The sequence below is a fragment of the Bombina bombina genome, chromosome 11 (genome assembly GCF_027579735.1).
Source record: "Bombina bombina isolate aBomBom1 chromosome 11, aBomBom1.pri, whole genome shotgun sequence".
NCBI lineage: Eukaryota > Metazoa > Chordata > Amphibia > Anura > Bombinatoridae > Bombina > Bombina bombina.
The window spans coordinates 136,151,022-136,173,566 of record NC_069509.1 but is presented as its reverse complement, the minus strand read 5'-3'; the positions used below and the strand labels follow the sequence as shown (position 1 = coordinate 136,173,566).

At 37.1% G+C, this 22,545-nt stretch overlaps 1 protein-coding gene across 1 annotated transcript in view; it reads right to left on the bottom strand.

Annotated features, from left to right (window-relative positions):
- Positions 1-22,545, bottom strand: part of USP31 (ubiquitin specific peptidase 31) — a 118,137-nt gene that overhangs the window by 43,179 nt on the left and 52,413 nt on the right. The window contains exons 9-11 of the mRNA XM_053694398.1: positions 18,259-18,353; positions 7,276-7,353; positions 3,266-3,395 (exon numbers count right to left, since the gene is read on the bottom strand). Of these exons, the coding sequence (XP_053550373.1) occupies positions 3,266-3,395; positions 7,276-7,353; positions 18,259-18,353 (303 nt within the window). The remainder of the gene's footprint in view (positions 1-3,265; positions 3,396-7,275; positions 7,354-18,258; positions 18,354-22,545) is intronic.

Sequence of the window (22,545 nt, the reverse complement as noted above, 5' to 3'; positions counted from 1 at the left end):
CTAAAGGATCCTTAAACGAAGTACCATCTGACGTAGGAATAGTAGTACGTTTAGCAAGGGTAGAAATAGCCCCATCAACCTTAGGGATTTTGTCCCAAAATTCTAATCTGTCAGACGGCACAGGATATAATTGCTTAAAACGTTTAGAAGGAGTAAATGAATTACCCAATTTATCCCATTCTTTGGAAATTACTGCAGAAATAGCATTAGGAACAGGAAAAACTTCTGGAATAACCACAGGAGATTTAAATACCTTATCCAAACGTTTAGAATTAGTATCAAGAGGACCAGAATCCTCTATTTCTAAAGCAATTAGTACTTCTTTAAGTAAAGAACGAATAAATTCCATTTTAAATAAATATGAAGATTTATCAGCATCAATCTCTGAGACAGAATCCTCTGAACCAGAAGAGTCATCAGAATCAGAATGATGATGTTCATTTAAAAATTCATCTGTAGGGAGAGAAGTTTTAAAAGATTTTTTACGTTTACTAGAAGGAGAAATAACAGACATAGCGCCTTCTTTATGGAATCAGAAACAAAATCTCTTATGTTATCAGGAACATTCTGCACCTTAGATGTTGAAGGAACTGCAACAGACAATGGTACTTTACTAAAGGAAATATTATCTGCATTAACAAGTTTGTCATGACAATTAATACAAACAACAGCCGGAGGAATAGCTACCAAAAGTTTACAGCAGATACACTTAGCTTTGGTAGATCCAGCACTAGACAGCGATTTTCGTGTAGTATCTTCTGACTCAGATGCAACGTGAGACATCTTGCAATATGTAAGAGAAAAAACAACATATAAAGCAAAATTGATCAAATTCCTTAAATGACAGTTTCAGGAATGGGAAAAAATGCCAAAGAACAAGCTTCTAGCAACCAGAAGCAATGAAAAATGAGACTTAAATCATGTGGAGACAAAAGCGACGCCCATATTTTTTATCGCCAAATAAGACGCCCACATTATTTGGCGCCTAAATGCTTTTGGCGCCAAAAATGACGCCACATCCGGAACGCCGACACTTTTGGCGCAAAATAACGTCAAAAAATGACGCAACTTCCGGCGACACGTATGACGCCGGAAACGGAAAAGATTTTTTGCGCCAAAAAAGTCAGCGCCAAGAATGACGCAATAAAATGAAGCATTTTCAGCCCCCGCGAGCCTAACAGCCCACAGGGAAAAAGAGTCAAATTTTTGAAGGTAAGAAAAAATGATTAATTCAAATGCATTATCCCAAATATGAAACTGACTGTCTGAAAAATAAGGAATGTTGAACATTCTGAGTCAAGGCAAATACATGTTTGAATACATATATTTAGAACTTTATAAACAAAGTGCCCAACCATAGCTTAGAGTGTCACAGAAAATAAGATTTACTTACCCCAGGACACTCATCTACATGTTTGTAGAAAGCCAAACCAGTACTGAAACGAGAATCAGCAGAGGTAATGGTATATATAAGAGTATATCGTCGATCTGAAAAGGGAGGTAAGAGATGAATCTCTACGACCGATAACAGAGAACCTAAGAAATAGACCCCGTAGAAGGAGATCACTGCATTCAAATAGGCAATACTCTCCTCACATCCCTCTGACATTCACTGCACGCTGAGAGGAAAACCGGGCTCCAACTTGCTGCGGAGCGCATATCAACGTAGAATCTAGCACAAACTTACTTCACCACCTCCATCGGAGGCAAAGTTTGTAAAACTGAATTGTGGGTGTGGTGAGGGGTGTATTTATAGGCATTTTGAGGTTTGGGAAACTTTGCCCCTCCTGGTAGGAATGTATATCCCATACGTCACTAGCTCATGGACTCTTGCTAATTACATGAAAGAAAAGGCTTCATATTAATGAAAAACATCCAATCATTTAATGAAACAAATCCGAATTTTGCCACTTATTTAGATGTCATTAGCTAGTGCCAAAATTAATCAAACAAAACCGAACATTAAATTTGAATATGAAGCCTTTTTTTGGCACTGTTTAAAATTTCCCCATCACACTATGAACTATCAGTGTTTGCGGTACGTAGTTTTCTGCACACTGTAGGACTGACCGCTCTGTCCCAGTGATTTGTTTGATTAATTTTGGCACTAGCTGTTGACATCTAAATAACAGTGGCAAAACACGGATTAGTTTGATTAAATGATTGAACGTTTTTCATTAATATGAAGCCTTTTTTTGCCATTGTTATTTAAATTGCCCCAGAAAGTGCCAAAATTATGGACGTACCAGTTCTGTAATATTTTCCGACTGCAGCAATGAGCGCATGCGTGCTCTGTAGTATATTTACAAGTCTATTGTAGACTGAGCACATGCGTGCACAACTGCCTTTGCAAGTTTTTTGTAGGCGTGGCTGTAGGTAGGGAAACGTAACGCAGTAGGAAAATATTACAGAACACAGGGACCAATCAGCAACTAGCTCCCTCTAGTGGAGGATATGTGCATATTCTTTTTCAACAAGGGATGCCAAGAGAACAAAGCAGATTTTAATATAGAAGTGAATTTAAAAGGGACTAAAAATTACATGCGCTATCTGAATCCTGCAAGTTTAATTTTGACTTTCCTATCCCTTTAATAACCTTTCAGACAATGGAAACTGAAAGTGGGACGCATTTTTTTTATAATCTTCCTCTGCTTTATAAGAGTCAAATATCTTATCTTATGATAAAGCTCTAAAACTATACACACAATCTAGGAGTAGTTGTAGTTCCCAGGTTAAAGAGCTGGGTGCAGCGTACTCCGTGCATCTGCTTACAGCCGGCTATAAAGAGAGAAATTCCTTTAGATCATGCAGGGCCAGTCAGTAAAGCATCAGTAGGTAACCGACATTAAAGGGGCATGAAATCCGAATTTATCTTTCATGATTCAGATAGAGCATACCGTATGAAACAACTTTCCAATTTAATTCTGTTATACAATTTGCTTCATCCTCTTTGTATCCTTTGTTAAAGAAGTAGCAATTTACTACTGGGAGCTAGCTGAATGCAATGGGTGTGCCAATAACATGAGACATATGTGTAGCCACCAATCAGCAGCTCCTGAGCCAATCTAAGTATTATTTTATACAAACAAAACAAATTAGATAATAGAAGTAAACTGGAAAATTGTTTAAAATCACATGTTCTGAATCATGAGAGAGAAAAATGTGGGTTTCATGTCCCTTTAAATTGTGCTAGCTGGCTAAGCACAGACGGACGTGTAGTACAAAGTGCAAGACGTAGGCGTCAGCAATAGCCGTGAGAATGTACCTGCTCCTCTTTGGTGTACAGCTGAAAGCACTGTGCGAGGCTGCAGCACTGAGGCTGGTGATGCACCTCCCTCTGCAGGCGCACGCTTTCAGCGTCAGGGACGTATTCTTCCTCAGTGTTACCAAAAAGGCTGCAAAGAATAGGAATAGATTTAACATCTTCATTATAAATATAATTAGCAATAATTAGTAGCTGTATTATTCCAACTGCAGCTTGTCAAAGTTGTACTCGAGTAACATTTTAGATCTCGTCTATAGTACGGGTAGAAAAAAAAATTAACGAAGTTTACGCATGTTTAAAAACGAAATGTAATTGTAATTAAAGGGACAGTCAACTCAAATTTGTATTGTTTAAAAAAAGATAGATAATACCTTTACTACCCATTCCCCAGTTTTGCATAACCAACATGGTTATTTTTAGATACACTTTTAACCTCTGTGATTGCCTAGTATCTAAGCCTCTTCTGACAGCCCCCTGATCACATGACATTTTATTTATTATTTATTGACTTGCATTTTAGCCAATTAGTGCTGTGTACAACTTCACGGGTGTTATCTATATGGCCCACATGAACTAGCAGTCTCATGTTGCGAAAAGCAAATAAAAAAGCATGTGATAAGAGGCCGTCGGTAGTGGCTTAGAAACAGGTAGAAATTTAGAGGTTTAAATATTATAAAAGTATATTAATCTAACAATGTTGGTTGTGCAAAGCTGGTGAATGGGTAATAAAGACGTTATCTATCTTTTTAAACAATTACAATTTTGGTGTTGACTGTCCCTTTAAGCATAAATATTGCAGCCAAGAGTAGTCTAAAAAAAATGATGAAAGATTCAAGAAGTGAACGTGCACGTGGCAATCAGGGTAAAAAAAAGGCAAATCTGTCATTAAATTCTGCAATGCTGTTAAAGGGACATTAAACCCCAAAAATTTCTTTCATAATTTAGACAGAGAATACAATTTTAAACAACATTCCAATTTACTTCTATTATCTAATTTGCTTTACACTTTAGATATCCTTAGTTAAAGAAATAGCAATGCACACGGGTGAGCCAATCACATGAGGCATCTATGTGCAGCCACCAATCAGAAGCTAATGAGCCTATCTAGATATGCTTTTCAGGAAAGAATGTCAAAAGAATTAAGCAAATTAGATAACAGAAGTAAATTAGAAAGTTGTTTAAAATGGTATTCACTATCTAAATAATGAAAGAAATAATTTGGGTTTAATATCCCTTTAATGAAGAGGGAACCAGTTGGGAACGGTAACCTTATAGTACCATATCAAGTAGAACTCTAGCAAAGACTAAAGCCTTAATCTTTGTATTCCTCTATCCCAACAAAACCACATAATCAGCAGGGGGAATGATCCATCACCAAAACAAAAAGCAGGTGAATAACCTTGTGTAAATATAAAATATCCACATTAGCAACATTTGATAATAGAAATTGTGCCCATACAGCAAGTAAGTTAAAGGGACAGTGTACTATAAAATTGGTTCTCCCTTAATGTGTTTTCAATTACTTGTTATACCAGCTGCAGTTTAAATGTATAGAACATTGCTCCTTTATGTTTATTTTTGTAAATGAGTCTCTCTCATATATATATATATATATATATATATATATATATATATATATATATATATATATATATATATATATATATATATATATATATATATATATATATACATACATACATACATACATACATACACACACAAAACTTTGTCCTGACAATTTTTTAGTACCTATCTCTCCCCCCACACATACACACACCACCACTGGGAGTGTGATTTCTTCACCACTTTTTGTTTACATAGCTTTTCTATAGAAAGTACTCCAGTATTTAAAGTTTCATACAGGTAGCAGAAAAATATCACAGTACACTGACCCTTTAAAGTACAGTACTGGTCTCACGATAATACCATTCTTTTTGCAAGTATGGGTTATGATAAAAGACCAAAGCAGGGTGTTACCTAAACTATGACTATCCATGTCTTCACTGTGCACATATTTAATTTTTATGAGCAATTTCTCAGGTGGCCTCATGCTGATATTAAGACCTTTTAAAATAATCTACAAATGCAACAGTATATGGGAAATATGCATACACACGTACAGGAACATTAAATAGTAAATCAATGCTAAATATAATGATCTATTCAAAGAAAATATTGAAAGAAAACAGTCAGAATTAGGCAGGGGCATCTGTTAGCTGCCGAATTCAACAGGCGGCCCCCTAGTGTACTTCGGCTAATTCGGTGACTGATTTATGCTTGTGAAAGATCACCACACAAAGATCAGGATTTGCACAGATCTTAATTAATGTAGTGATCTTTCACAAGAATCAATCCAGCACCAAAAACAGCCGAAGCTGCCAAATATGCCTATGCCTAGTCACAATAATATGCAGATGTACTTTTTAAACTATATTAGTTGTTTAAATAGTGGAAAATAAGTAAATATTTTAATGTTTACTTAACTAACAAGATAGCGGACTTGAAAATTAAAATTAAATTGTTTAGTATCGTGGACTCTCCATGCTATTGGAAAGAAATAGGCTTTTTCGCTTTGTGATACACCTTAAACCCCTGGTTTTCAAACCTGTCCTCAGCCCTCCCCAACAGGCCAGGTTTTCAGGATTACCTTGGATGAGAGCAGGTAAAATAACCGTTTACTAATCAGCTGATTATTTCACCTGTGCTCTAGTTCAGATATCTTCAAAATGTGGCCCGTTAGGGAGGCACGAGGACAGGTTTAAAAACCAGTGCCCTAAAGGAATGTCAATTTCCTATTAAATTGTATTCAGAGTTATTACAATGCTGTTATAATATTGGTTTTAGAGTATTTGTCCTAGAAATAAAGTTGAGTGCTGAATTCCCCGTCTTCCAAAGGCTAGAACATTTTATATCTCTCTACTAAATATTAATTTGAAATATATTAATGGGTCAATTTAAACATTTTGAAGTGTTTAGGATTGGAAAAAACTCCCTTGGTTATTGGTATTTAACAAGCAACTTTACTGTAATCTTACAACTTAAAGGGACATGAAACCCAAATGTTTATTTCATGATTCAGACAGAGCTTACAATTTTAAGCAACTTTCCTATTTACTGCTATTATCAAATCTGCTTCATGCTCTTGCTATCCTTTGTTGAAGGAGCAGCAATGCTGAAGGAGCAGCAATGCACTACTGGAAGCTAGCTGAACAAATGGTATGAGTCAATGACAAGAGGCATATATGTGCAGCCTTCAATGAGCAGCTAGCTCCTTGTAGAGCAGTGCTGCTCCTGAGCCTACCTAGATATACTTTTCAACAAAGACTACCAAGAGAATGAAGAATATTAGATAATAGGCTGCAGCTTCGATTAGGGGATGATCAGTTCATTAGAGCGCTAAATCCTAAATGTTCCTTTAAAGGACCAGTCTACTCCCGAATTGTTATTGTTTAAAAAGATAGATAATCCCTTTATTAACCATTCCACAGTTTTGCATAATCAACACTGTTATATTAATACACTTTTTACCTCTGTGGATTACCTTATATCTAAACCTTTGCAGACTGCCCACTTATCTCAGTTCTTTTGACAGACATACATTTTAGCCAATCAGGAGTAAGCACAATGTTATTATCTATATGGAACACATGAACTAGGCCTTCAAGGTAAATTAGCATATGAGCCTACCTTGGTTTAGCTTTCAACAAAGAATATGAAGAGAACAAAGCAAATTTGATGCTAAAAGTAAATTAGAAAGTTTTTTTAAAACTGCATGCTCTATCTGAATCATGACAGTTTAATTTTGACTAGACTGTCCCTTTAACTCTTTTAGGGGACACATGCACAAAAATGGTTTAAATGTATGTACAGCTAAAGCATTATTGTATTTTCTTTACTAGTTATAATTTTATATATGCTACTTTAATTCATTTGTACAATTTGTTTCAGTGCAAACGGCACAGAGTCAAACTGTATTAAAACATTTGTAAAACCAGCTATATACTTACTATTCCTTGGTTTCTCTGTCCCACTCTACGACCATTTTAACATGAGCTGCTCCTCCAGAGCCACACGATTTTAGTGCTCTGAGATAAAACACAAAAAGCAAATGTTACTTTTTCACAAACAGGTAAACTAAATATGCAATTGTTTTATGAACCTTTAGATTTCAATACATCTCTAAAAGTGATGCAATATTCCACTAAAGCAAGGCTTTTTCCTTAGGTTATGGAACATTAAAGTGAATGTCAAGTTTGATGAAACAGTGCCCGGTTTTTAAAAACCCTATTAAAATCAGGGGCACTTTCATTCATCAAATTTTACATTTCACTCATTTTGTTAAAATACCTTTTAATCTTGAAAGCCGCTCCAGTGATTCCCCCTCCTGCCGCTCGTCACTTCATACGTCAGCAATTATAAATACGGCATCCACCAATCATGGCTTCCCCCCCAGGGGAATCATTGCCTGCGGCACCGCCGTGATTGAAGGAAGTCGGATTTGTAATTTTTGACATATGAAGAGGCTTGCGACGGGCGGGGAAATCACTGAAGCGGCTTTCAAGATTAAAAAGTATTTTAACAAAACAAGTGAAATGTAAAGTTTTCTAACTTTGACCCCCAAAATCTGTTAAACATCTATAACCACCAAAAAACACCCATGCTAAATAGTTTAGTTTCTAAATTTTGTCCTGAGTTTAGAAATACCTAATTTTTACGTTTTTCCAAGTTATAGGGCAATAAGTACAAGTAGCACATTGCTATTTTTTTTTTTTATCCCAAAATTAGCGATAGTTACATTGTAACACTGATATCTGTCAGGAATCCCTGAACAACCCTTCACATGTATATATTTTTTTTAGTAGACAACCCAAAGTATTGATCTAAGCCCATTTTGGTAAATTTCATGCCACCAATTCACCGCGAAATCCGATCAAATGAAAAAAATCGTTAACTTTTTCACTAACTAGGTTTCTCACTGAAACTATTTACAAACAGCTTGTGCAATTATGGCACAAATGGTTGTAAATGCTTCTCTGGGATCCATTTTGTTCAGAAATAGACATATGGCTTTGGCATTGCTTTTTGGTAATTAGAAGGCCGCTAAATGCCACTGCGCACCACACTTGTATTATGCCCAGCAGTGAAGGGTTTAATTAGGTAGCTTGTAGGGTTAATTTTAGCTTAAGTGTGAGATCAGCCTCCAACCTGACACATCCCACCCCCTGATCCCTCTCAAACAGCTCTCTTCCCTCCCCAACCTCACAAATGTCGCCGCCATCTTAAGTACTAGCAGTACCAAAATATTTCTTTTTATATTTATATATATATATATATATATATATATATATATATATATATATATATATATATATATATATATATATATATCATAATTTATGTAAGAACTTACCTGATAAATTCATTTTTCATATTAGCAAGAGTCCATGAGCTAGTGACGTATGGGATATACATTCCTACCAGGAGGGGCAAAGTTTCCCAAACCTTAAAATGCCTATAAATACACCCCTCATCAGACCCACAATTCAGTTTAACGAATAGCCAAGAAGTGGGGTGATAAGAAAGGAGCGAAAGCATCAAAAATAAGGAATTGAAATAATTGTGCTTTATACAAAAAAATCATAACCACCACAAAAAGGGTGGGCCTCATGGACTCTCGCTAATATGAAAGAAATGAATTTATCAGGTAAGTTCTTACATAAATTATGTTTTCTTTCATGTAATTAGCAAGAGTCCATGAGCTAGTGACGTATGGGATAGCAGATACCCAAGATGTGGAACTTCCACGCAAGAGTCACTAGAGAGGGAGGGATAAAATAAAGACAGCCAATTCCGCTGAAAAAAATTAATCCACTACCCAATCAAAAGTTTCAATTTTTATAATGAAAAAAACTGAAATATAAGCAGAATAATCAAACTGAAACAGCTGCCTGAAGTACTTTTCTACCAAAAACTGCTTCTGAAGAAGAGAAAACATCAAAATGGTAGAATTTAGTAAAAGTATGCAAAGAAGACCAAGTCATTGCTTTGCAAATCTGAACAACAGAAGCTTCATTCCTAAAAAGCCCAGGAAGTAGAAACTTACCTAGTAGAATGAGCCGTAATCCTCAGAGGCGGGGATTAACACGACTCCAAATAAGCATGAAGAATCAAAAGCTTTAACCAAGATGCCAAAGAAAAGGCAGAAGCCTTCTGACCTTCCTAAAACTAGAAAAGATAACAAATAGACTAGAAGACTGTCTGAAAACTGAGCAGCTTCAACATAATATTTCAAAACTCTTACCACATCCAAAGAATGTAAGAATCTTACCAAAGAATTCTTAGGATTAGGACACAAGGAAGGGACAATAATCCCTCTACTAATGTTGTAAGAATTCACAACTTTAGGTAAAAATTGAAATGAGGACAGCAAAAACCACCTTATCCTGATGAAAAATCAGAAAAAGGAGATTTACAAGAAAGAACAGATAATTCAAAAACTGTTCTAGCTGAAGAGAGGTCTAAAAAGAACAATACTTTCCATGAAAGTAATTAATGTCCAAAGAAAGCATATGCTCAAAACAGAAGAGCCTGTAAAGCCTTCAGAACCAAAATAAGACTCCAAGGAGGAGAAATTGGCTTAATGACAGGCTTGATACGAACCAAAGCCTGAACAAAACAATGAATATCAGAAAGATTTAGCAATTCTTACTGTGAAATGCACAGAAAAAGCAGAGAATTGTCCTTTCAAGGAACATGCAGACAAAACCTTATGAAGAACTATAAAATCCTAGGAATTCTAAAAGAATGCCAAGAGAATTCATAAGAAGAGCATCATAAGATGTAAATCTTCCAAACTCGATAATAAATCCTACTAGACACAGATTTACGAGCCTTCAACATATTATTAATCACTGAGTCAGAGAAACTTCTTAACATTCATTTTTTTCATCAGGAATTCAAATTATTAATTTGATGGTATAAAAATTTAAGATATAAGGTCTGGCCTTAATGGAAGTAACCAAGATTGGCAACTGAATATCCGAACAAGAACCATATACCAAAACCTGTGTGGCCATGCTGGAGCCACCAGCCACACCAAAGATTGCTCTCTGATGATTTAGAAAAAACATTCTAAAAAGAAGAACCAGAGATGAAAAAATATAGGCAGATTGATAATTCCAAAGAAGTGTTAATGCATACACTACTTGCGCCTGAGGATCCCAGGACCTGTATAGGCCCCTGGGAAGTTCTTGATTAGATGAGATGCTATCAGATCTATTTCTGGAAGCCCTCACAAAAAAATGAAAAACATATCTGGGTAAAGAGACCATTCTCCCGGATGTAAAGCTTGATTAACAGAGATAATCCACTTCCCAATTGTCTATACCTGGGAAAAAGACCACAGAAATTAGATAGGAGCTGGATTTAGCCCAAGCAAATATCCGAGATATTTCTGTCACAGCCTAAAGACTGATAGTCCCACCCTGATGATTGACATACGTCACAGTTATGACATTGTCTGTCTGAAAAAAGTATCTTCTTCAAAAAGAAACCAAACTGAAGAACTCTGAGAATGCACGGAGTTCCAAAATATCAAATGGTAATCTCGCCTCCTGAGATTTCCAAACCCCTTGTGCTGACAGAGATCTTCAGACAGTCTCCCAACCTAAAAGACTCGCATCTGTAGAGATCATGGTCCAGGTTAAAAGAACCGAAGAGACCTGTAGAACTAAATGATGGTGATCTTAACCACCGAATCAAAGATAGTTAAACATTAGGATTTAAAGATATAAAAAGTGATATCCTAGAATCCCTGCACCATTATTCAGCATAAAAAACTGGAAAGGTTTCCTATGAAATGAGCAAAGGGAATCAAATCCAATGCTGCAGCCATGAAACCTAAAACTTCCATGCATATATAGCAACTTGAAGGAAATAATAGAGACTGAAGGTTCCGACAAACGGAACCCAATAAACTTGTCACTTGTCTGTTAGAGACAAAAACATTGACACAATCTATCTGGGAACCTAAAAAAGTTGACCCTTGTGTGAGGAAACAAGGAACTTTTGAGAAAAAGATCCTCTAACCATGTCTTGAAGAAACAACAAAGTTGAATCGTATGAGATTCCACAGAACAAAAAGACTGAGCCAGTACCACGATACCGTCCAAATAAGGAACACTGAGAACCTTGAAAAGATTCTTAGAGCTGTCGCTAGACCAGAAGGAAAAACAACAAATTGGTAATGCTTGTCAAAAAAGAGAATCTCAGAAAATAAAAATAATCTGAATGAAAACAGAAAATGAAGATATGCATCTATTGTATCTATTGTAGACAAATAATGCCATCACTGACCAAAAAGGCCGAATAGACCATATAAACACAATTCTAAAAGATGGTACACTTATATGACAGTTCAAAAAGATTTTCTATCTTTGGAACAATGAATAGTCTTGAATAAAACCCCAAAACCCAGTTCCTAAAATGAAACTGGAAAAAATACCCCAGAAAACACCATGTCTGAGACACACTTCAGGAAAGTGTTAGTCTTACTGGAATAGCTGGAATATGATAGAGAAAAAAGACTTCTCACAGACGGTTTTACTCTGAAACCTATTCTGTACCCAAAGTTTAAGAAGTTTGGACCGAATACAACCAAACAAATTTCAAAAAAGTCTTAACCTGCCCCTACCAGCCAAGCTGGAATAAGAATCGCACTTATATGCAAATTTGGGGAGCTGACTTTGATTTTTTTTTTGATTTTTTTTTAAAAGACTTAATTGAATGAAGAAGAAAAAACTTCCAATTATAAACATGTTACTTGGGGAAGAAATCAGGATTCCGTTCCTTAGTAAGAACAAAAACTAATATAAGCTTAAGATATAGTCTTAGAACTCAATCTTGAAGCCCAGAGTAACAGTTAAAGAATTGAATCCAATTATGAACCAAATAATTGAATATCTTGGAAAAAAAGAAATATGGATTTTAGAAATCAAATTAGCATTCCAAGATTGAAATCACAAAGTTCTTCTAGCTAAAATAGCTAAAGACATAGATTAAACCAAATTTGCGAAAATATTTAATAAAATGACAACACAAATGAAATTGTTAGCATGTTAATCAAGTTAAAGGATCAGACAACACACTGCACTTGCACAATCAACAAATGCAAGATAACAAGACAATGCAATAGCACTTAGTCTGAACTTCAAATAAGTAGAAGATTTTGTCCTTTTAACAATGCTAAACAAATCATAATCCGATACTTGATCTTAAAGTATCCAACCAGAAAGATGAAGCAATTGCAACATCAGCCAAATAAATTACAGGTCTAAGAAAAGTACCTGAAAATAATTTTCCTTAAATAAGATACGACCATCTGAAGGAAAAAAATAAATACTATTTGCTATAAGAATAATAGTATATTTAGCAGGAGTAGAGATAGCCCCATTTAACTTGGGGAATCTTTCCTCAAAACTGAAAATTAACTGCCGGCAATGAATACAATTTAAAAACCTTAAAGAAGGACTATAAGAAATTTTTCTCAGCCTATTCCATTCACTAGTATCAGGAACTGGAAAAAAACCTCTGAAGAAACCACAGAAGATAAATAAGCAGAATTTAAATGTTAGCTAGTCTTTAAAATCAAAAGAACTAGATATTTCAATATCCAAAATAATCAACACCTTTTGAACAAAGAACAAATGTACTCTAATAAAGAAAAAAAGTAGATTTGTTAGTGTCAAAATCTGATGAAGAAAAATTCTGAATGAGAAAAAAATACCATCAGAGAAGGATAATTCAATATGTTGTTGGTCATTTGAAACTTCATCAACTAAAAAAGAAGTTTGAAAAAGACCTAAAAATTTTATTAGAAGGCGGGACGTCAGACAAAGCCTTTAAAATAGAATCAGAAAAATATTCTTATAAATTTCTAAGTATATCTTGTACATAAGATATAAAAAGAATAGCAATATATAAAGCATAAATACTAATGGATTCTGCATGTAAAAGTTTATCATGATAACTTATTACAAACCATAGCTAAAGATAAACATTCATAACATTAAAATAAATGAACTTAGCTTTAGTAGGACTGATATCAGTCAACAGGAATCCCTCAGCATTTCTTGATACAGGAACAGTGTTTTGAATATCTTGCAATATGTAATAGAAAAAAACATATAAAGCAAAATTATCAAATTCCTTAAATGACAGTTTCAGGAATGGGAAAAAATGCAAAATAAACAAGCTTCTAGCAACCAGAAGCAACAAAAAAATGAGACTTAAATAATGTGAGAAAAAAGTGGAACAAGTATGACGCCCACATTTTTGGCACCAAGTATGACGCCCACATTATTGGCCCTAAGTACAACGCCCATATTTTTTGGCGCCAAGTATGATGCCACATCCTCTGACGTCGAAACCGACGCCCACATTTTTTTTGCCCAAAAAAACGTCTGAATACACATGCGTCAACAAAATGACGTAACTACAAACAACTTCCGGTGTCAACGGCGACGCAGGAAATGACAAAATTTTGCACCAAAAAAGTTTGCGCCAAGAATGACGCAATAAAATGAAGCATTTTCTGCCCCCGCGAGCCTAACAGCCCGCAGGGAAAAATAGTCAATTGAAAATTTTCAAGGTAAGAAAAATAATATTTATTCATATGCATTATCCCAAATAATGAAACTGACAGTCTGAATGAAGGAATACTGATTATCCTGAATCATGGCAAATATAAGTTTAAAGACATATATTTAGAACTTTACATATAAAGTGCCCAACCATAGCTTAGAGTGTCACAAAAAATAAGACTTACTTACCCAAGGACACTCATCTACATATAGTAGATAGCCAAACCAGTACTAAAACGAGAATCAGTAGAGGTAATGGTATATAAGAGTATATCGTCGATCTGAAAAGGGAGGTAGGAGAAGAAATCTCTACGACCGATAACAGAGAAGCTATGAAATAGATCCCCCTAGAGGAAGACCATTGTATTCAAATAGGCAATTCTCTCTTCACATCCCTCTGACATTCACTGCACTCAGAGGAAAACCGGGCTTCAGCCTGCTGCGAAGCGCATATCAATGTAGAATCTAGCACAAACTTACTTCACCACCTCCATGGGAGGCAAAGTTTGTAAAACTGAATTGTGGGTGTGGTGAGGGGTGTATTTATAGGCATTTTAAGGTTTGGGAAACTTTGCCCCTCCTGGTAGGAATGTATATCCCATACGTCACTAGATCATGGACTCTTGCTAATTACATGAAAAAAAAAAATATATATATATTAAAAAAAAATTCCGCAGTGTAGGTTCCCCCCAACACAGCTCTCTTAACCTCCCCCCTCTTACTATTTGCAGCCATCTTAGGTAACTTTGCACTAAAATTGAGCCGTTTTAAAATAAAAAAATTAATAATTCCATTTTTTACATAGTGTAGCTGCCCCCCCTTAATACCCTCCCCCTCCCAGATCCCTTTTCCCCAAGACCTATCCCCCCCTCCCTCATGTACCAAGTGTACTAAGTAGCACGCACACTACCATAACAGGATCCACGACCAGAGGAAGTGATCCAGCGATGGACCGCCCACCCACCTCCCTCGTATCTCTCCCACACCACCAACGATTGGCACCATCGCTGGCCGATGCAGACCTCTCTGCATCGGTGTGCTTAAAAAGGGTATTGCACGATGCCTCAATATTGAGGCATCGCTGCAATACCCTGAAAGCGGATGAAAGTGATCACCATCGCTTCCAGAGCTTGGAAACACTGAGGATGTGCAGGGTACGTCCTTGGTCATTAACTAGCAGTTTTTGTAGGACGTACCCTGAATGTCCTTGGTCGTTAAGGGGTTAATATACTTTTTACCTCTGTGATTACCTTGTAAATAAGCCTCTGCATACTGCCCCCATTTCTAAGTTCTTTTGCCAGACTTAATTTTAGCCAATCAGTGCTGGCCATATAAATAACTCCACAGGAGTGAGAACAATGTTATCTATATGGCACACATGAACTAGCGCTATATAGCTGTAAAATTGGTCCAAATGCACTGGGGGGGAAAAAGAGGCGGCCTTCAAGGGCTTGGAAATTAGCATATGGGCCTACCTAGGTTTAGCTTTCAACAAAGAATACTAGGAGAACAAAGAAAATGTTATTGATAAGTAATCTAAAATTGAATGTTCTATCTGAATCATTAAAGCTTAATTTTGACTACACTGTCCCTTTAAGTGAGATAAAGGTAGGAAAAGGATAATGCACAAAAACAAGGAAAATGCCTGGAATACTGGGACACCAAGACAACTGTAAAATGAATGAAACAAGGAAAAATCTGGGCATGTTGAGGGGGGATATAAAGAAAAAGAAAAGATCCTGAAATGAGATGTCATAAGAGAAGCCTTGAATTCCAGCGTGTAGGCCCTGAACAAAGCTCAGAGTAGCGCACTGCTAAATGACCTCACTATGCCTAATTACAAATAGTGTAGAATTAGATTTTGAGTTAAAAGTGATAGTAAACTTTCCGCTTTATAAAAACATATCAGGAATGTAAGTGATATTTTAGATGGAGTTTAATTCTCCAGTTGTAATAAAGATGCGCTATAACTTTTTAATGTAGCATTGAAATTCAAATAACACTCACTCCGGACACCAACTTTAAAACTAATTTTTTTAGTGAGATAATTGTTTGAACTGTTCTCCAATCAGCGCCTTAGCCATACGGCACTCCCGCATATTTTTTTTGTTCCTGAAAGTGAGAAAGGATTATGTATAACCACTTGAATTGTTTTAAAGGGACAGTCTAGTCAAAATTAAACTTTCATGATTCAGATAGGGCATGCAATTTTACTATTATCATCAAATGCAAAACTGGGCAATGGGTAATAAAGGGATTATCTTTCTTTGCAAACAAAAATACATTTTTAAGTAAACCGCCCCTTTAATATTTGCCACATGATCCTTTAGGACTGAAAATTGTGCTCATAATAAGAAACAAAAAATATCGCAATTGTATAGACTTGAAAACGGGACTCCTTAGATCACTCATAAATAGGATGGATAGAACAGATTGATTGGCCTTTCAAGATTTGATAGATTCCTAGTGTGAGGGGCAGGGCCATGAAACCCACCAATAGGCAGCTGCATAAGCATAAGTGTAAGCGAATGGTACCTCTGCAGTGCAGCACAAGCAAAGCTTCTCAGATTGTTAGGGATACTTTAGCTTTAAACTAAAGGACCAGTCAACAAAGAAGATTTGCATAATCAACAAATGCAAGTGAACAAGACAATGCAATAGCACTTAGTCTGAACTTCAAATGAGTATTATATTTAGTTCCAGACAATTTTAAAACTTATGTCTCTTTCCACTACCCCTGTACCATGTGACAGCCATCAGCTAATCACAAATGCATACACGTACCATGTGACAGCCATCAGCCATTCATAAATGCATACACACTTATTCTTGCACATGCTCAGTAGGAGATGTTGACTCTAAATTTTTAAATATTAAAAGACTGTGCACATTTTTTAAATGGAAGTAAATTTGAAAGTTGTTTAAAATGGCATGCTCTAGCTGAATAATGAAAGTTTAATTTTGATCGAGTGTTCCTTTAAACAGCTTTTTGTGGGTTATCCTGTCCCTGATGTACCAGGACAAGGATCAATGCCAGGTCCTTCCAGAATGTGGAGCCAAATAAGAAAAATAGGCCAAAAAATGAAAGTACATTTAAATCCCTGAGCATAATGCTAGTGTGTTTATTTGGTAATATTGCTAATATGACTTCAGCAGAAAACTTGTGGAAAATGGTAAGTTGGTGCAAAATGAGCAGCGCTCGTCTCACTGAATGGTTTATGTGCTGTAACTACCAGCGATATAGATAGGTCTTGGCAACTAAAGTGCTGAGAAGGAAAACTGGGGCAGAACAGAGGATCAAGGAGACCAAGAAGAAAAAAAAATCTGCAATGCCCTGTGTGTTCTGACACCTTTGTATCATGGCCAGCATTATTTTTTCAGCGATCTTAGCTGCAGTAGCTCTTCTGTGTGATTGGACCAGACGGGCAAGCCTTCGCTCCCCACGTGCATCAATGAGCCTTGGGTGCCCATGACCCTGACACTGTTTTACCGGTTGTACTTCTTTGCACCACTTTTGGTAGGTACTAACCACTGCATACTGGGAACACCCCACAAGAGCTGACGTTTTAGAGATGCTCTGACCCAGTCGTCTAGCCATCAATATTTGGCCCTTGTCAAAGTCACTCAGATCTTATTGATTGCCTATTTTTCCTGCTTCCAACACATGAAATTCAAGAACAGTTCACACTTGTTGCCTAATATATCCCACCTCTTCACAGGTGCCATTGTGAGGATATAATCAATGTTATTCACTTCCCCTGTAAGTGGTTTTAATGTTGTGGCTGATCAGTGTTTAGCTAACTCTGTTGGGAACTAGAAAGGGAAAGGTGGATGAAACAAAAAGAGTAAACAGTACCCTCTGTTGGACAAAAAATAGAAGTGCAGTCTGAATTGAAAATGACCTGTAACCAGTTATCTAAACAGCAGGGTGACAGATTGGAGGGGATTAAAGTTCCAGAGGGTATGGGAAGCTATACTTTACTATGACCTAGCAACACAGGAATAGTAGGTAGAGAGATGGGAGAGAAGTGTAGGAAGGGAAGAATTTATGAAGTGTTATCTGTGTAACCCTCATTCTAGTATCCCCATGAGATAAGTGTATGTGGACTAATTCTTCTACCATATAGTGCCAACTCCTGAGCTTACATCCATGCTTTTCAATAAAAGATACAAAAAGAGCAAAGAATATTTGATAATAGAAGTAAATTAGAATGCGGATTAAAATGGAATGCTCTGACTCATGTCCCTTTAAAAGGCAGGACACTAAAAGAAAATTCAGTTTGAACAAACAACGACTGTGTCCGCTGACTAGACTCTTCTTTTTCATAATACAGATGTTGCAGTGTTTACCTTTCCACAGTAGGGTGACAAAGGGGCTTTTCTTCCTGAGGCAAAAGGTAGGTTATTCCAACTGCCGTTACTACCCGCAGACTAAATGGACACACCTACAACATAAAGAACACATATTAAATTAAAGCCTGTTCGTATGTAGTAAATAAACTTTACAATATACTTCCAATTTCATCTCCTTTTTCTTGTAAGTAAATTCTAAAAATTGTGAACTTTCCAATTCCTGTTAAAATGAAGTGCAGATCAGACTTAAAACTGCTAAATTCCACAAGTCATTAGCTTCACACTCATTTAGAAGTGTCTTTAATTGCACTCAGTAAACAAAGAAACCTAGGTTACACCACTGCTTTATAGACACTATGGGGCCAATTTATCATGGCCTGTATTGTGCCTAATGCACCTGTTTCCGCACGAGCCTTCAGGCTCGCCGGAAACAGGAGTTAAGAAGCTGAAGTCTTAAGACCGCTGTTCCTTAACTCGTCCTCTGCCTCTGAGACTGCAGACATCAATCAGCCCAATCTCATACTATTGGGTTGATTGACATCCCCTGCTGCGAATCTGCAGGGGCAGCATTGCACAAGCAGTTCACCAGAATTGCTTAAACAATGATAAATGCCGACAGCTTATGCTGTCGGCATTTATCGATGTCTGGCGGACTTGATCTCTACAGCAGATCATGTCCGCCAGACACTTGATAAATCGGCCCCTATAGCTATACATTTATTATTTCAATGTTTAAACAACTATTAAAATTAAAAATAAAATACATTTACATATTACTCTCTGCCTAATCTTTGCTTTGAATATACATTATATGGCCAAAAGTATATGGACACCATGGGTATTAATACCGAGTTGCACCCCCCCCCCTCTTTTTCAGCGATAACAGCTGCCACTCTTCTGGGAAGACTTTCCACAAGAAGTCCACAAAGTTGGAAGTACCCAATTGTCTAAAATGTCTTTGTATCCTGTAGCATTAACGTGAAGGTCAATGACGAATAAGTGCCCGGTTTTTAATAATCGTATTAAAAACAAGGGCACTTTAATTCATCAAAATTAATATTTCAAGCGTTTTCATTAAAAACTTACCTTTTAATCCTGAAAGCTGCTCCATCGAAACCCTCGGCCGTCGGAAGCCTTTGCTTACGTCAGAAATGACAAATCCGGCTTCCTCCAATCACGCCGTTCCCTCAGGGGATCATGGTCTGAGGGAACGCTGAGATTGGATGAAGCCGGATTCGTCGTCTTGGACCCCCAAAGAGGGCTTGCGACGGGTGGAGGAAGCGCTGTAGTGGCTCTCAGGATTAAAAGGTAAGTTTTTGAAGAAAGCGCTTGAAAACATAATTTATGTAAGAACTTACCTGATAAATTCATTTCTTTCATATTAGCAAGAGTCCATGAGCTAGTGACGTATGGGATATACATTCCTACCAGGAGGGGCAAAGTTTCCCAAACCTCAAAATGCCTATAAATACACCCCTCACCACACCCACAATTCAGTTTAACGAATAGCCAAGAAGTGGGGTGATAAAAAAGTGCGAAAGCATATAAAATAAGGAATTGGAATAATTGTGCTTTATACAATAAACATAACCACCACAAAAAAAGGGCGGGCCTCATGGACTCTTGCTAATATGAAAGAAATGAATTTATCAGGTAAGTTCTTACATAAATTATGTTTTCTTTCATATAATTAGCAAGAGTCCATGAGCTAGTGACGTATGGGATAATGATTACCCAAGATGTGGATCTTTCCACACAAGAGTCACTAGAGAGGGAGGGATAAAATAAAGACAGCCAATTCCTGCTGAAAATAATCCACACCCAAAAATAAAGTTTAACGAAAAACATAAGCAGAAGATTCAAACTGAAACCGCTGCCTGAAGTACTTTTCTACCAAAAACTGCTTCAGAAGAAGAAAATACATCAAAATGGTAGAATTTAGTAAAAGTATGCAAAGAGGACCAAGTTGCTGCTTTGCAAATCTGGTCAACCGAAGCTTCATTCCTAAACGCCCAGGAAGTAGAAACTGACCTAGTAGAATGAGCTGTAATTCTTTGAGGCGGAGTTTTACCCGACTCAACATAGGCAAGATGAATTAAAGATTTCAACCAAGATGCCAAAGAAATGGCAGAAGCTTTCTGGCCTTTTCTAGAACCGGAAAAGATAACAAATAAACTAGAAGTCTTACGGAAAGATTTCGTAGCTTCAACATAATATTTCAAAGCTCTAACAACATCCAAAGAATGCAACGATTTCTCCTTAGAATTCTTAGGATTAGGACATAATGAAGGAACCACAATTTCTCTACTAATGTTGTTGGAATTCACAACTTTAGGTAAAAATTCAAAAGAAGTTCGCAACACCGCCTTATCCTGATGAAAAATCAGAAAAGGAGACTCACAAGAAAGAGCAGATAATTCAGAAACTCTTCTGGCAGAAGAGATGGCCAAAAGGAACAAAACTTTCCAAGAAAGTAATTTAATGTCCAATGAATGCATAGGTTCAAACGGAGGAGCTTGAAGAGCTCCCAGAACCAAATTCAAACTCCAAGGAGGAGAAATTGACTTAACAGGTTTTATACGAACCAAAGCTTGTACAAAACAATGAATATCAGGAAGAATAGCAATCTTTCTGTGAAAAAGAACAGAAAGAGCAGAGATTTGTCCTTTCAAAGAACTTGCGGACAAACCCTTATCTAAACCATCCTGAAGAAACTGTAAAATTCTCGGTATTCTAAAAGAATGCCAAGAAAAATGATGAGAAAGACACCAAGAAATATAAGTCTTCCAGACTCTATAATATATCTCTCGAGATACAGATTTACGAGCCTGTAACATAGTATTAATCACAGAGTCAGAGAAACCTCTTTGACCAAGAATCAAGCGTTCAATCTCCATACCTTTAAATTTAAGGATTTCAGATCCTGATGGAAAAAAGGACCCTGTGACAGAAGGTCTGGTCTTAACGGAAGAGTCCACGGTTGGCAAGAGGCCATCCGGACAAGATCCGCATACCAAAACCTGTGAGGTCATGCCGGAGCTACCAGCAGAACAAACGAGCATTCCTTCAGAATCTTGGAGATTACTCTTGGAAGAAGAACTAGAGGCGGAAAGATATAGACAGGATGATACTTCCAAGGAAGTGATAATGCATCCACTGCCTCCGCCTGAGGATCCCGGGATCTGGACAGATACCTGGGAAGTTTCTTGTTTAGATGGGACGCCATCAGATCTATTTCTGGAAGTTCCCACATTTGAACAATCTGAAGAAATACCTCTGGGTGAAGAGACCATTCGCCCGGATGCAACGTTTGGCGACTGAGATAATCCGCTTCCCAATTGTCTATACCTGGGATATGAACCGCAGAGATTAGACAGGAGCTGGATTCCGCCCAAACCAAAATTCGAGATACTTCTTTCATAGCCAGAGGACTGTGAGTCCCTCCTTGATGATTGATGTATGCCACAGTTGTGATATTGTCTGTCTGAAAACAAATGAACGATTCTCTCTTCAGAAGAGGCCAAAACTGAAGAGCTCTGAAAATTGCACGGAGTTCCAAAATATTGATCGGTAATCTCACCTCCTGAGATTCCCAAACTCCTTGTGCCGTCAGAGATCCCCACACAGCTCCCCAACCTGTGAGACTTGCATCTGTTGAAAATACAGTCCAGGTCGGAAGCACAAAAGAAGCCCCTTGAATTAAACGATGGTGATCTGTCCACCATGTTAGAGAGTGTCGAACAATCGGTTTTAAAGATATTAATTGAGATATCTTCGTGTAATCCTTGCACCATTGCTTCAGCATACAGAGCTGAAGAGGTCGCATGTGAAAACGAGCAAAGGGGATCGCGTCCGATGCAGCAGTCATAAGACCTAGAATTTCCATGCATAAGGCTACCGAAGGGAATGATTGTGACTGAAGGTTTCGACAAGCTGCAATCAATTTTAGACGTCTCTTGTCTGTTAAAGACAGAGTCATGGACACTGAATCCATCTGGAAACCCAGAAAGGTTACCCTTGTCTGAGGAATCAAAGAACTTTTTGGTAAATTGATCCTCCAACCATGATCTTGAAGAAACAACACAAGTCGATTCGTATGAGATTCTGCTAAATGTAAAGACTGAGCAAGTACCAAGATATCGTCCAAATAAGGAAATACCACAATACCCTGTTCTCTGATTACAGACAGAAGGGCACCGAGAACCTTTGTAAAAATTCTTGGAGCTGTAGCTAGGCCAAACGGCAGAGCCACAAACTGGTAATGCTTGTCCAGAAAAGAGAATC